Source organism: Schistocerca cancellata, chromosome 8, assembly GCF_023864275.1.
Source record: "Schistocerca cancellata isolate TAMUIC-IGC-003103 chromosome 8, iqSchCanc2.1, whole genome shotgun sequence".
In the NCBI taxonomy this organism is placed as follows: Eukaryota; Metazoa; Arthropoda; class Insecta; order Orthoptera; family Acrididae; genus Schistocerca; species Schistocerca cancellata.
In genome coordinates, this window is record NC_064633.1 from 92,460,160 (window position 1) to 92,476,612 (window position 16,453).

At 38.5% G+C, this 16,453-nt stretch overlaps 1 protein-coding gene and 1 long non-coding RNA gene across 2 annotated transcripts in view; one reads left to right on the plus strand and one right to left on the minus strand.

Moving 5' to 3' along the window:
* LOC126095124 (uncharacterized) overlaps nucleotides 1–7,768 on the minus strand; it is a 32,838-nt gene extending 25,070 nt beyond the window's left edge. The window contains exons 1-2 of the long non-coding RNA XR_007521911.1: nucleotides 7,484–7,768; nucleotides 7,365–7,405 (exon numbers count right to left, since the gene is read on the minus strand). This is a non-coding gene — a long non-coding RNA (uncharacterized LOC126095124). The remainder of the gene's footprint in view (nucleotides 1–7,364; nucleotides 7,406–7,483) is intronic.
* Nucleotides 7,769–7,841: 73 nt separating this feature from the next.
* The window catches only part of LOC126095125 (cyclic AMP-responsive element-binding protein 3-like protein 2), a 75,667-nt gene continuing 67,055 nt past the window's right edge, over nucleotides 7,842–16,453 (plus strand). The window contains exons 1-2 of the mRNA XM_049909833.1: nucleotides 7,842–8,364; nucleotides 8,451–8,826. Coding sequence (XP_049765790.1) covers nucleotides 8,242–8,364; nucleotides 8,451–8,826 — 499 coding nt within the window. The 5' untranslated portion in view covers nucleotides 7,842–8,241. The remainder of the gene's footprint in view (nucleotides 8,365–8,450; nucleotides 8,827–16,453) is intronic.

Genomic DNA, 16,453 nt, shown 5'->3' on the forward strand with positions numbered 1-16,453 from the left:
TCGGAAGTTCCATGCGGCTTTTCGCGGATGATGCTGTAGTATACAGAGAAGTTGCAGCATTAGAAAATTGTAGCGAAATGCAGGAATATCTGCAGCGGATAGGCACTTGGTGCAGGGAGGGGCAACTGACCCTTAACATAGACAAATGTAATGTATTGCAAATAGATAGAAAGAAGGATCCTTTATTGTATGATTATATGATAGCGGAACAAACACTGGTAGCAGTTACTTCTGTAACATATCTGGGAGTATGCGTGTGGAACGATTTGAAGTGGAATGATCATATAAAATTAACTGTTGGTAAGGCGGGTACCAGGTTGAGATTCATTGGGAGAGTCCTTAGAAAATGTAGTCCATCAACAAAGGAGGTGGCTTACAAAACACTCGTTCGACCTATACTTGAGTATTGCTCATAGTGTGGGATCCGTGCCAGATCGGGTTGACGGAGGAGATAGAGAAGATCCAAAGAAGAGTGGCGTGTTTTGTCACAGGGTTATTTGGTAACCGTGAGAGCGTTACGGAGATGTTTAACAAACTCAAGTGGCAGACTCTGCAAGAGAGGCACTCTGCATCGCGGTGTAGCTTGCTCGCCAGGTTTCGAGAGGGTGCGTTTCTGGATGAGGTATTGAATATATTGCTTCCCCCTACTTATACCTCCAGAGGAGATCACGAATGTAAAATTAGAGAGATTAGAGCGCGCACAGAGGCTTTCAAACAGTCGTTCTTCCCGCGAACCATATGCGACTGGAACAGGAAAGGGAGGTAATGACAGTGGCACGTAAAGTGCCCTCCGCCACACACCTTTGGGTGGCTTGCGGAGTATAAATGTAGATGTAGAAGTTAACCTTTCCACAAAAGTCCTTAGCTGCACAGGAGTTTCAGCCCTACACACAAATTTAACCTTGTGGGACTTAACCAAGACCTACTCTCCATCTCGCAATCCCTGCAATGCAAACACTCCTCTGCCACCAAAACCTCCAACAAATGCCAGCCTAATCAAAACACTGAACCCTGCCTCTCTCAGTTCATACCATCATCCAAAAATGATCCACTTCCCACGTAACCACCCCCTCGTCATCTGTCAGGAAATCCTTTCCTCCACCTCAGCCTCCTCATCCTCCCCCAGGCCCCTTCCTACGAACAACAACCTTTCAGCAGAGAAAAGGACAGCCATACACAACCTCAAAACAAATCCTGACCTAGTCATCCTATCTGAACACTACTGCCTGACAGAAGGCCTCTGCTGATTATCTGGCTCCTCCACCTATAAAATCTGCTAGAGTGATCCCATCCAAGAAGTCAAACATAGACACCCATCCCTGCCTGAAGCCTTAGGCTATTCCCAGAACCTACCCCTAAATCCATTTCCCTCCTCACTTCCACGACACCCTGTACACCTGCCTTCCACATGCTCACCAAATCCACAAACCTAACAATCCCAAATGACCTATTGTTGCTGGTTACTGTTTTCCCACTGGAAGCATATCAGCCCTCACTGACCATCATCCCTAGCCTATTGGCTGAAATCTAGCCTTACACATCAAAGACACCAATCACCACCATCACTGACTCTCCACCATCCCCACCCCTTTTCCTCCTGAAGCCTTATTCATCAGAGTTGATCCTACACCCCTATACAACATTCCTCATGCCCATAGTCTTCCTGCTAGTGAACAATACCTCTCCAGACACACTTCACACTCCTGGCCCACTACCTCATTCCTAAGACCCTGCACTAACTAATCCTAACACACAACTACTTCTCCTTTGAAGGGAAGGTATACAAAGAAATCCACCGCACAGCAATGAGTACATAAATGGCACTCTCCTATGTCGCCTTATTTCTGGGTCGTTTAGAGGAAACATTCCTTAGCCTGCCATAATCCCAAACCTCGTCTTGTTCAGGTTCACAGATAATACCTTCACAATCTGGATTCAGGACAAGGACACCCTATCCTCTTTCCTTCACAACTTCAACACCTACTTAGCCACTCACTTCACTCAGTCTTCCCCAAACCAACATGCCATCTTCCTGGACATTTACCTTCTCTTCTCTGATGGCTCAACCCACACCTCTGACCACATTAAACCTACCAACAACCAAAAGTGCCTGCATTTCGACAGCTGCCATCCCTTCCACACCAAAAAATCCCTCCTGAACAGCCTGGCTGCCCAGGGACAGCATTTCTGCAGCGACAGGAACTCCTTGTTCAGTGTACTAAATGTCTCACAAATGCTTTCACAGACAGGTACTATCCCTTAGACTTGCAAACATATTTCCCAAGGTGTATCCCCACATGCCCCCAATTCTCCCACTATCCCTACAAACCAGCTATAAAGTATTGCCCCCCTTCATCACCGAGCCTGGAACAACTGAACCACATCCTTCGTCAGAGCTCTGATTATAAATAGTCATGCCCTGAAATTAGGGACATCGTACCCAAGATCCTTCTCACTCACCTCTCCACAACATCCAACTTGATCCTTACACAACTCCGAATCCTAAATCCTTGCCACAAGGGGCATATTCCTCAGGAAGATATAGGTGCAAGACATGCCCAATCCACACACTCACTTCTTCCTATTCCAGTCCTGTCACAGGCCTATGCTACTCCATCAGAGGCTGGGCTACCTGTGAAACCAGCCATGTCATATACCAGTTCTGCTGCAATCATTGCTCAACTCTTTATACTGGCATGACTATCTACAAGTCGTCCATCAGGATGCATGACCACTGTCAAACTGTGGCCAAGAGCAAAGTGCACCATCCTTTGGCACAATCCAGCTGAACATAACATGCTCAATGTTAATGGCTGCTTCACAAACCGAATTATCTGGATCCTCCCTTCCACCACCAGCTTTCCTGAACTTCGTAGATGGGAGTTATCCTTACAACACATTCTCCATTCCTGAAATCATCCTGGCCTCAACCTATGGTAACCCAACTGTTTCCACCCGCTCAGTCCTGTCACCACCTCACAATTCACCTCCCCTGACCTTCATTGTGCGCTGCCCTTTGCTGGTAGATTCACTGGTCTTTTCCCCTTCTCTGATCCTCTCCTTTCTGCTCCCTGTTTTCCTCTCCCTCTCCTTCAGCCCTGTCCTTCCACCTCTAAACCCTACATATTCCACCAGGTAGTGCTGTTTTTTTCTTTCCCCAGCCATACCCTGCTATCTCTCCCCCTTCCAAGCTCCAAGCAAGAAGCTGTAGTTTAATCCCGAGAAAGCACTCCTGCTTTTTTTCTAGAGCTTTTCAAAAATGGGCAGAAACCTTTTAACGTCACTTTTTACAGGTCAATATCTAAAAAAGTTTTGACAAAGTTGACTGGAACACACTCTTCGAAATTCTGAAGTTCAGAGGGGAAAAATACAGAGAGCAAGAGCCTATTTTCAACTTGTACAGAAAACAGATGGCAGTTATGGAAGTCGAGGGTCATGAAAGGGAAGCAGTGGTTGAGAAGGGAGTGAGCCAGGGTTGTAGCCTATCCCCACTGTTATTCCATCTGTACAATGAGCAAGCAGAAACAGAAACCAAAGAAAAAAACTGGAGCAGGCATTTACATTCAGGGAGAAGAAATAAAATCTTTCAGGTTCGTCAATGACATTGTAATTCTGTTAGAGACAGCAAAGAGCAGCTGAACGGAATGGACAATGTCGTGAAAGGATAATGGGAAATACGGAAGCATCCGATCCCGCCCGTCTGCTTTGACCCATGACGTCACAAATATGGCAGAAACGACCATGAACCACAATCCCAACATGGCGCATATAAAGTCGGTACATACACATTATGAGGACGAAAATACATCGAAAAACAAACACACACACTTTCCACAAAAAGCCTAATGACACTAATGGGACAAGTGCGGGAAATGTGGTGTTTTTGGGTGGGGGCAAACTAAATATAAACAAATTTAGACACCCACCCCCATACAAAACCACACAAAACGACGAAAAAAACCGACATCACAAAACTCCCCAAATACCACTAAACACAATATCATCTAGAATCGGACACTTCCCTTGACCTATATAGCTCAACAGCAGCTCCCGATCCCATAAATTAGGATCAAACACTTCCCTTGGCCTATATAGCACAAAAACATCTCCCGATACCAATATCAACATACATAGCCACGCATTGGGATCGAACACTTCCCTTGACCTGCGCACTGTTAATTTTATCCGGCACATCCATTCCTGAACAAAAACAACAACCAATTAATTTTCTAAAATTACCACACAATCTACAGCGAACAACACTAAATTACCCTTCACACAAAATCGTTAACTCACTGAAATGAATTCCACTACAAACACAGCCAACACTTGAACAATTCTGGATAATGAGCAAAAGCTAATTGATCCCATTACACCACACACACGAAAACCCTGAACATACCACCAGAGAGCACAACAAACCATAACACGACAACATCTACAAACGCGCCACACTCACAAGCCAAACTCCGCGCCGTCATGACGTCATACACGACAACATCCGTACGTCACAGGTCAAAGCCGACGCATGGGATCGGATGCTTCTGTCGATCCGGATAATGGAATGTAGTCTAATTAAATCGGGTGATGCTGAGGGAATTAGATTAAGAAATGAGTCACTAAAAGTACCAGATGAGTTTTGCTGTTTGGGCAACAAAATAACCGATTATAGCTGAAGTAGAGAGCATATGGGTCAATCCATTTCAGATCGACCAAAATAAATAAAATTTGTTGCTCCACTTCTTTTTTTTCCCCGATTTTTGTATCGTGTACCCTATAGGCAGACACACACATAGCACGGTTGAAAAATTTTTGTAAGCTGTAGTTTTTACTGGCAGCCATTTTTAAAATGACGGTTTGGCAAATTTTAATTGGAAATGTGGTTTGCAGAAAGTTTATTATTGTAAAAGATATCAGGCTAATTCAAAACCCAATGTGTTCAGTGTAAAATTAACTACAGAAACACATTTTTCTATCATGCAAGAGTGTCTTAAAGCTCTTTTTGTAAAGACTCTCAAAAAATTTCTCTATCATTACTTTTTAAGACCATAAATTTTTATGAAGGAAGTGAGACTCATTAATAACATGTTATTTCTGTGTTGTGTACTTACAAAACTACCTGCAGTATAAGTTTTAGTCCCGAGAAGGCACTCCTGTTTGGTCCCCCCCCCCCCCTCCTCCCCCCCCCAGAGCTTTTCAAAAATGGACGGAAACCTTTTAATGTCACTCTTCACAGGTCAATATCTAAAAAGGAACTGAATGAAAACAATTAAAAATTTTACAGAATATTCTTTATACTCATAGGAATACGTCACAAAAAGATTATGACTGAGACTCACCTACACAGATAGTAACAGAGCAGTGAATTTCAGTAACACCCCAACACTTCTCGATGCTCGTTCAGTGCCAATTTAGCAAACAAGGGCACCAATACATTTGTTGTACTACACTTGTGTACAGTATACACACAATGTTTCTCATGCGTTTAGATTTAAACTTCAGTGGTACCTACTAGCCAGCTGTAATTTACATTAAAAAGAGTTAAACAAACTTGACATTCCATTGCATAATTTATCAGTTATGTTCTGCGTTCCACCAGACACTGTTGAGAGTTCCAATGGAGTAACTTTTTGTTTTTTGTACTATTTTCTTTAGCTGCATCCAGCAGTATCACTTTTGGAAAGTTGAAAGGCAGTTTTTGGTCCAGAAGGGTGAAAGAGATGCGCCAAATATCACTGTTATCTTCTCTTTTGTCTTCAAATTTTCCAAGCCACCATGTCTCACCATACATACAAACAGCAAATCATTATTTGTGAAAGATGATATGTTTGTTTGTAAAAAGTATTGCAGTTTAAAAGCATCAAAGTTAGAGCCTTTGGAAGCAACAAAAACATCTTATTTGATTGTCACATATGTGGACACTTCTGGATAGCTTCTTATTCCTTTAACTGGCAAACATTCAAATCTCTCAGTCAGTTTTGTTTTGATTTGTTCAATTTTAGGTGAAGAAACAAACATGTATTTAACTGCAGTAACATTCTGACGACAGTATTTGAACATATCTTGCAGAATCAGGGGATCTGTTCTGTGTAAGGTCTTTGTAGGGGAGCTTGTGTAACTTCAGTTTGTTCTTCAGCCTATCCCATCAGAATAATTCTTTCCATGTGTTAGGCAAATAAATTACACTCTGCTAGTAAACCAAAATATTAATGAAGATTCTTTTATTTTTGTACTGGCTGCCTGCACTATTGTTAAAGTAAATGACCATTTCAATATTACGTGTGATATTCTTAATTTCCCTAATGAAGTAATGTCGAAATGTGTACACAGTTGTGGTATTGTGATCAAGCGGTTCACTAACTACACAAACTGATTTGCAACACACATCCTTTTTATGGCAGATGACACACATATGCAGTGTCACTTGTGTATTAGTCCAGCGACACCTCTGAATTTCATCTTGCGCTATAATTGTATAATTTTCTGAAAAATCACCAATCACTAAACAGTGGGTGTCTTTCAAGTTTTCTTTCATTTCCCTAAAATATTGGGCTTGAGGTTTTCAGATAGCTTGATGGGATGTTAAAAGCAGCAGCTTATCAACATGAGAATGGAAAAATACCTCACTGGGCAGTATCTGTGTAATGAGCTCATATCTATCGATTTGTACTTTTGGTTGAAAATTACTGTGCAGGGCAAAGTGTCAAGTTACTTTCTTAAAAGACATGGAGCGTATCTGACCTGGGACATTCTGCACAGGTGTCACACACAGAGTAGCAGCTCTCTGATAAGCTGAAGGCTACTGATACCAGTTGTGTGACCTGAAGCTGAAATACACCATTTTATTTTTAAAAATAATTAAAGATAGTCACTGTGTTTCCCTAAGGTAGTATGCCTACCTGTAAATGAAACAGCCTGTACTGAACTAAAAAAATTATAAGTTACACGTAGATGTAAACGTCTGTAAATACGAATGATAATTACTTAATTAGTGTCTATACAGCTCCTAGGTTGTCAAACCAATCACATTAATGTAAATGAGATTGTGTGTTAACATTTGCACAGAAATATCATGCTTGCAAGAGCCACTATTTGATGACAAGCAAACAGACACGTAAATACAAAATAATTATGATGATGATGATGGTGACCGCTATATCAATCTGCAAACTGTTGCAGCCTGCAAGGTACTATTGACACTTGCTAAATTACTCCGCAAATATTATAACAACGCTGTCCAACCGTACTGCCCAGATACCGTCAAAACCATTCACTACATCCATTAGGCCTACTTCATTAAATTTAGGGCAATTTCCGCGGAATGCGCAAACAAATATAACAGATCCATTACTTAATGAACTTACTTGGCGAGCCAGGTTTGTAAACGTTGCGCTCTGTTAACAGACTGAAACAGAAAGATGTCGATAAAAACTAATAGGACAGTAATAATCCTGCGCCATTAACTTTAATTATTTGAAAATACCGGTGAAAGTAAAAAGACCTGCGAGAAAGAACAACGCTATACAGCAAGTGATGATCTTTTGAATTCCTTCATGATACAGCGTCCATTTCACTAGGATTGTCTTCGCTATCGTGTGTCCATTTATGTGCATGTTGACATTCAATATGTAAAAGTTGCTTGCCATATTTTTTTTTCAATTTTATTCACTTTTTAACGCACTGCAACTGCCAAAACTTACGAAATTAATCAGTAACCCAGTTACCCTGCACTGTACGAAACTACAAACAAAATACAAACTGAAACTGTTGGCTCGTTTCCCACAAGGCTGTGGTCTCTGGGAGGAGCATTTTTGTCCAATAGGAAACCTGCAAGTGTGACTTCTGCAAAGGAGTATGGAAAAAAAGAAGTGACGTAATTTGTTCCACGCTGGAAGTTGTGTGAAGTGTATTCGAAATGTTGACAACATATTGTTTTTGTGAATATAATTACGTTGTATTTTAGTGTTATGGTTATTTCCAGAAGATCTATTGCATGAACTTATGTTGTTCTGTTTTATGTAGGGTTATACCATGAATAATTACTCCTGTCACGCACTTTCTGCTTAAGTGAAGTTTTGCAGGAACACCCCCTTGTCACATGTAAACATACTGTCTTTTTATCGTATTAAGTTAGAAGACATTTAATAACAACGGGTTATGAACTTATTATATTGTGTTTTACCTGTATCCAAGTGAATTTCACTGCATCTATATTAAGTACGTTAGAAAATTAGTCTCATAATGGCATTACCATCAGACATAAGCCTGATGGACTACTTATTTGAAAGAGAAGATCCGGTTTTGACAATAAGTGATAAGGCATCGGCCTTCAAAAATGAGCCAAAATGCTATGACAGTTTGTCAGTGAGTCAACTTTTTTCCATGATGGTTTTCTTGATATCATATCTTGAAAATTTTTGGACAGTTTTTAGAGAAAGTTTTGTTTACAGGGTACAAGTTGGCCTTCAGAACAAGATGTAAATGACGACCTTATAGAGTCAATATTAAAATTAGAGGATCATCCGTTCAATATCCTGGAGTGTGATGATCTATTAACAGACCCATCTGTTATGGACAGTTCAGTGCCAGGTAGCAGTTCCTCAGACAGTGGAATGTCAAGTGATCAACGTCTGTCACCACCTTTACCAGATGTTGAGGAACAAGTTGAAGTAGTGGGACGAGAAAACTTTGCAGCTTCTCATATTTTAGATTTTGATGAACATACCACACCTCCACCAGTTGGTGAAGAGATTGTGCTAGATTCCTCAGACACAAACGTTAATCTTGATGCTGAAGTTGAGGATCCTACAGCCTTCATAAGTTTTGGTGAGTTTGCATTGCCTATTTGAAACTTCTTCATTACATTTCCACGGCACTGATGCCTTATGACATGCATGTCGCTTTCGGAGAAGACTTGTTTTGTATAAATTGATGCATAAGAACAAGAAGAGAGAATAAATATGAATATGGCACATATATGATACTTCATTTACATTGTGTGTAGAATGCTTCATGGCATAATTCATACCAATTTTGTTTTGTGGAACAACTCAATGTTTCATACAGACATTTCATATTCCATCTCTCTGCATTTGCATGAGACAGAAAAGGCATTATAGACAATATAGACATTATACCATTTTACACAATCATAGGCTTGCAGTCTGATATCGTGTGTGAACACATAGAAATCATAGAACTTATTTAATTTGACGCAGTATTTGTTAAAGAATTGATGTGATTAAGAAAAAGAGTCATAATTATTGATTAGCAAGTAATAGGGAATGTCCGTGATTTAAGAGTCATTCCACGTGAAGGGGACTAGGGGTCCCCACTCAACCCTCTCCATATCTAATGAGATTTGGTGTGAACGTTCTGTATGGTCTTCGATGGTTATACAGCAAATTTCAGTCCAATATCTCCAGTGGTTGAATTTTTAGGAGTTTTTTGAGAGAGGCTACTCATCTTTGCATCACTTACGGAGGTGCAAATGTGCAAATTTTGCCGGGCTTTTTTAAAAGTTCTAGCAGACATTAGGTCAATGCTGAATCTCACCATGGAAGAAATTATGGGTTTAGCCACACCGAAATACAGATATAAGCCTCTAAAGTGATTAAAAAATTCAGTGCACTGTTCCAAGAGTCAAGATTTGACTGACCATTGCTACTTTTCATATGGACCAATCACACCAAAACTTCAGAGGGTTATTCCTACCTGTGATTTCTATATATGGATCAAATTTGATTAAGAGGATGCCTAGATGAAAAGATATGCTTTTCCAAAATTGTCTATGTGCAAATTTTAGGGTATTTTTTGGAGGCAATATCTCAACTGTGTCCTGTGCAATACTTTTTTTCTTGCTACAGCTGGAAAGAGGATGCTTTAAGCTTTTCGAGCTATATTGTTTAATTTCTGGATCTTGCATTTTGATGAGTAAGAATACTTTTCAAAAGTTATTATTTTAGCACTTCGAGAAGATTGAAAAGTGAAATAGTTTGCTGATTAAGTCCCATAATTGATTTTTTATTCCAGTATGTAAATCAGTTTCAAACATTAATTTAACACATGTCATAAAAATAAGTGTAATACTTTACACATCAAATTTGCAAAACAAAAATGCTGAGAGTCAGTTCCATTTTTGGTTAAACAGTTCAGTTTTGTCAAGGGCAGATTGTGGATAACTGTATTGTCTACCTGATGATGATGTTGATGGTGCTTCTAAAGTCAAGAAAATATGTTGCTCAGGAATCCAGCAGGTGCCTTTAGCAGCTGGCCAGTGGGAGGAACGAATAGAGCCACGTGGGAGCATAAAGCTGATGATGACATCTTGTTGTTAATGTGAAACTTCACAAACATTTCCAACCTACCAAAAATTGTCATACATACATGCAACATATTGTCCTGGTTGTAAACTTGCAATTGAGATTGCTGGAGTTTCTTCATCTGCTTCGAAGGCATGAACAGTGAATGCTGTAGCATCACTGGAAACTCTGCTTACTCTGAGCTGATTACAATTAATTGGCTTAAACTGGTGATTTTTCTCTTGTTCCAGGTATTGTATGTCCAATGGCAAACCTTGTTTCTTGATCAGGCTGGATTTTTTCAATCTCTTCTTTTGGTACATAAAAAAACTTTATGCCTGGAATACTGACATCACAGAATTTGAATAAATCATATGGAGTCAATATTTGGTTATCTAAGGGACTCTGCAGATTAGCATAGGCTGCTAGTATTTTTGCTGTTCCCCCAGTGCCATCACAAGGCGATTTACCGTGGCTTGTTTAAAAAAAAAAATCTGTTCAGTATTGATGCCAAAATCCTTTTTGTGCAGACATAAATTGATGAAATTTTTTAATTTCTTATACTGGGCAACTGAACCATCATTAAAGTAACATGTGTTCTTAATGTTTTCAGTCTTTGTCTTTAAATATGCTATTAACTTTATTTGAAAGGCATGAACAGGAGTGGTTTCATGACGGAGACAGTTGCTGATCATACAAATGCTAATACTCTGACATTCTTTGTCCCCAAAATACACAACAAATGGATGTAATGTGGCCTGCTTATTCTCCCAATGAAATCCTTGCACTGCATCTTGAACAACAAATGAATAATTCTCATCAAAGTCTATCAGTATAATTAATTCATTTTCTGCAAGATTTCTTTTTAGCTGCTTAAGGTATAAACTTTGGTGTTGTGACACAAAATGATGGCTTCTCAAATTGGTAATTTTCAAAATTAGTGCCTCCATGAAATCTTCAGCAGTTCTCCGACATATCTGTAATGTATCTCTGTCAGTATGGATCTAGTGCTTGTGTTCTACTGTTTCTTTAGGATTATAGTCTTTAAAAGCATCTTCATGAAAAGCCTCTAGTTGGATTTATCCTGAACATTCCTCATGACCTGACAATTTTGCAGCATACAATCTTTTGATTCCAAACTGCATCCTTGTAGTCAACTTGGACGGATGTTGCTGAAGCCAAGATTAATTTGACAAATTGCACATACTAAACTGAATGTGATCCAGAAGCACCCTTTCAGCCTGAGCTCACAAAATTTTGAGAAGCTCAGTTGATTTCCATATTGTTTACAATAAACAGTGAACATTTCTTTCAGGTTACAAAGGAGCAGGCATTTCTGCTTGTGAACTGTTTCCCCATTTATTCTTACTGCACCACAATCCTTTTTCCCAGGACATCAACGAGAAAACTCATCGTCTTCAAAAAAAAAAAAAGAAAAAAAAAAAAGTGAGGAGTGAGGACATTTTACTTCCACACTGAGCTTTTTTCCTTTTCAGTTTGCAGGTGTTACCAAAACCCCATCTTCCATCTTTAGTTTCCTAGCCTTCTTTACCTTTTTAGTTGAAACAGCAAATTCTTTAGCCATTTTTTTCAATAGTCGAGCTATTTGGGGCCAGGCTCAAAATTTGAACTTTACTGCAATTATTTGAAGTCTGAACCATAATCTTAAGTTCTTCATTTAAGATGTCCGTATCTTTACAGTTTGGGCACTCTTCTGTTTGTATTTGAGCAGTATCTACTTGGCTCACACCAGCAGCTGTGGCAATTACTTTAGCAATGCTGCCTTGGGTTTTCAGAACTTTGTGCTTTATGTATCCCATTGAATCCCTTTTGCTGATCTGTTGAAACTTTAATGGTGACTCACCAAGTGATGGTAATGAAGTATTAGCAGGAAAGGAGCATCAGCAACATCCAGATCTTCAGTGGATGATGATTCTTGCTTACCCTGGGGGATGTTTCTTTGTAGGCCACTTCTTGTCTACATTTGGTACAAATTTTCTGACCAGATTTAAAAACTTCGTTAGTCAGTAACGTCAATGTATCAGACATTGGAATGGTTACTGGTGTTAAAGCCTTCTAGATTACGTTTTTCTTTACCAAACGGCTTGCAGCAAGTTTTGTGCAGGAATTGAAATTTTGTCATCAACAAGGCATTATGGTAGAGACAGATTTGGGCAACTTCAGTAAACTCAAGCCCAGACCTATGTTGTAGAAGCTCTTTGTCCACTGGTGACATTTCCTTAACTGATCGTAGTTGATTTTTCCCGCAATAGAATGTTGATGACTTATGACAATCAGTTCCATCTGATCCACCAAAGTAGCAGAGTGCAAAGGTCTCTTCGTTCATTTTATACAATAGTTTATTAACCTATAACAAGCCGTTTTGAAAGCTTATTAATATACTGGTTTGAAGCATAGCAGATTCAGATTTATTTGTATAAAAAAATATACAAATCAGCATGTCAAAACATATTGTTTTGGAGCTTACCTTCAGCCACAACAACTATTGATTATTCAAACACTCAGTATTCAGCACTAAGATTGTACAATGTCAACACCAACAATTACACTGTGCAGAAGATTGATACTGTGAAAACTGCCAATAAAGAAAGCAACAATTGAAAGTGGTGATTCAACAATGTAACACTGCTGCAAGAATAGAGCCTTACAAAAATATTGCTGCTTCATAATGCTGATATAAACTGGCTGACAATGCATATATGCACTACCATGCCTTGTAGGGTTAAAACATTCCAAAGCAAGATAGCTTTCCATCATGATCTTCTAGATTTTATAATCTGAAGAGCATTTTCTTAGGTTTTACTATATTTGTATTCGATACTGGAAAATAATGTAAAACACTTCTTATTAGCATAGTTACATCCCCTAAACCACAGGCAAATTGTACTATTAAAATACACTACAATTACACTTTTTTTATTTACAACTTCAAACTGTATTAATTTTTTCTATTTATTGATAATTCATTTTCCCTACTTTTGATAGGTATTCTTACTCATCAGTGTGCAAGAGCCAGAAATTAAACAATATTATGTTTAGGTGTGGCTAAATCTCTATTTTTTGCCGGGATGTGATTCATCATAAAAAGTTGTCTATGTATGATCAAATGTCTGTTAGAACTTTTAAAAATGCATAGCAAAGTTGGCACGTTTTCACCATTGTATGTAATGCGAAGATGAGTAGCCTCTCCTTAAAAGTCCCCAAAAATTCAACCACTGAACATACTGTCTGAAATTTGCTATCTAACCATCAAAGACCGTATAGAACCTTCACACCAAATTTCGTTAGATTTGGAGAGGGTCGAGTGGGGACACTTTTTAATATTGGTCCCCTTGGCGTGGAATGACCCTTAAGAAAAACACGTATTTTAACTGTGTAGCTCAACTTGCTTCCATCAAAAAACAATATCAACTTACCACGCAGCTAGAGCATAAAATTGAACTCAACCATGTCAGTCTTGTGTATGTTGCAAACATGAAGCATTTCCAGAGGTGACAGTAATGTTAAATGGAAAGAAAACTCCAAAGTAGAACTGGACTCTTTCATTTTATTACTTGACACTTGCATTCACAGTCATCAAGACACCTATTGTTTTACGGAAAAAGAGCAGTATATCTTTGTCCTGTATAGAGAATCTGGGAGCCACCCAGAACTGTAGTTTGCGGTCATAATGGCATTGATGGGGAAAAGATTTTGTTATGTAAGTGTAGTTAAGCGTTGAGAATTCATGTAGCTTCACGGCTTTGGAGACTGGGCCAAAAGCATACAGGTGACTCCACAGAGTCATATGTGGCCTGAAAGTATGAGAAAGATACAACCTGTCAGTGTGTACATAAATGTACAAGACATAGCTAGAAATCCAGTATGATTCCTATGAAAGGGCACATCCGATTTCCTTTCCCATCTTTGAAATATTTGGAGCTTGTGCTCTTGTCTCTAATGGTCTAGATGTTGACAGGATGTTAGATCCTAGTCTTCCTTCTTTCCTATGGCTAGAAATGACAGCATTAAGATAACAAGGAAGGTGATTTGGCTTGCTAGTAGTCAAGAGAGAAAAAAAAATTTAAAATGTTTCAACTCTTCTTAGGCAGTTAATACTACCTTATTAGTATTCTGAAGTCAAGAGCAGGACTCAGTGATGTATCTTGGGGCTTGAGATTACTTTGGGATGAACGTAACACAGAAGATTATTATATAATAAAAGCTGTCACACACAAAAGGCCTGTATTGAACGCCTTTGCTTAGCTTCAGTCCTAACTAGGCAGATACTCAGAAAAGGGTCATGCTGCTCACCGTGCTGTCAGTTTGCAGTAGTCTGTGACAATGAACTGTGAATTTTCAATAAATGACTGTGGCTATTAATGAGTAAGAATTTGTTCATTTAGCTACCATTGCAGTTTCCTCTTATGTGCTTGATGAAGGCGCGATTGTCTGCGCAGTCACTGCAAGATCTTAACCTATACTCTCTCTACCAAGAAAAGTGTATTGTTCATTATTTTCTGTCATTAATCCACTATTGATGTTGGCAGAGATTACAATTTCCCTGTGACATTCGTGCCAAAAGTGTCAAGTGGTAGTTTTGGTTTTCTCAGTAATTGCGTGGGGATGAAGACTGGTTGCTTAATCTGTTTAGCTATTTGTCGTTCTAACGCTTGGTCTAGTTTTGGTGGTATTTTGAAAGTTGTTCTGCATTTGGAGGGTCGTTATTGATTACGTTTAAGAAATGGGTCAATACTTTGTAAATAAGAATAAATGAAAAATTCGACCCATACATATTAAGTGCTATCATTATTGACACACATTATTTTTTGTTGGGCAGCTTTGACTTTTACTTTATGTGAATGTCTTTTAATAATTCAACACAATACCCAGTTACTGTTTCTTTACTTTCTTATTAATGGTTGACGCATTTTGGAGTTGTAGCTCAGTTTTCAACAACTGCGACCTTTATTTACAATTATGTTTGTTTCTGTTTTATTTGTGTTTTAGTGATTGAAATGAAAGAAGTTGTTAACTTTACACCTGATGGGATAAGCAGAGAGCTATTATTTTGATGAAAATTAATTGCACATTCCATGTTTGATTTTTGTATGTGTGTGGGGGGGGGGGGGGGGGACTGATTACGTAATACAGAAATATTTCTGTTGTATTTATGACTGTATATTCATTATTTATGTCTGTGTGTTGTATGATCTATTGTCTGTGTATCTCTTGGCTCTCTAATAATATGTTGAGTTTTGTGGAGGTGGTTTGGATGTTGCAGAATGTGAGCTATTTAGCAATGTCTGCCACATTGTGTGTGCTGTCATAATACGTGTGCAGCTGGCGATTTATGTTGTATATTTAACCGTAAGGGTGCCTTGTGTATATAGTAGTGTATGTCAAATGAGTATTTTTTGTTAGCTAGATCAAAATGGTTATTAAGAATGTTTTGATAGGAAGTGAGTATGTGATCTTATGTTTCTAGTTCTTCGATCAACTCGATTTTCTTGCCTTTTCCAGGGGTATGGAATATCTGCAAGTTATTTTTAATTCTCCATTCACATGAGTATTTTAGGATTAGTATTAGTAATTACAATATATCTCCTTATACAATCTTTCAACAAAAATCTAAGTATATAGGTACAGGGATTTATAGTTTCTGTCTGTTACCTGGCTAGTTACAGATATTTTTTTTTAATTTGTGTAACAAGTAATATTGTATAACTAATAATAATAATAATAATAATAATATGACTGGTAGTAATAATACAGATCAATATTTATAAATGTAAAAATTATTTTTTTTGGAAAGATACCATTGTAATCAAGTAAATATTAACCTACTAAAAGCAGATAAACAGCAGCTGTGTAGTAAAACTATACAGCAGCAGATTCCTTACTATCTTCCTCCGCTCGTGACACAATAAAACAAGAGAGGAACATTTCATTATTGTTATTACTATAATCATGTCTCCCCCCCCCCCCCCCCCCCTCCCTTTCTGAGACTTGGGGATTGTAAGTGAAATGTCAAAATACACCACATCATGTCAGATTGGTATGAATAAATATACCCTTGTGTACATAATACGTATATTTCAAAATCTATCTAAAAAGAAAGATGATGAGACTTACCAAACAAAAGCGCTGGC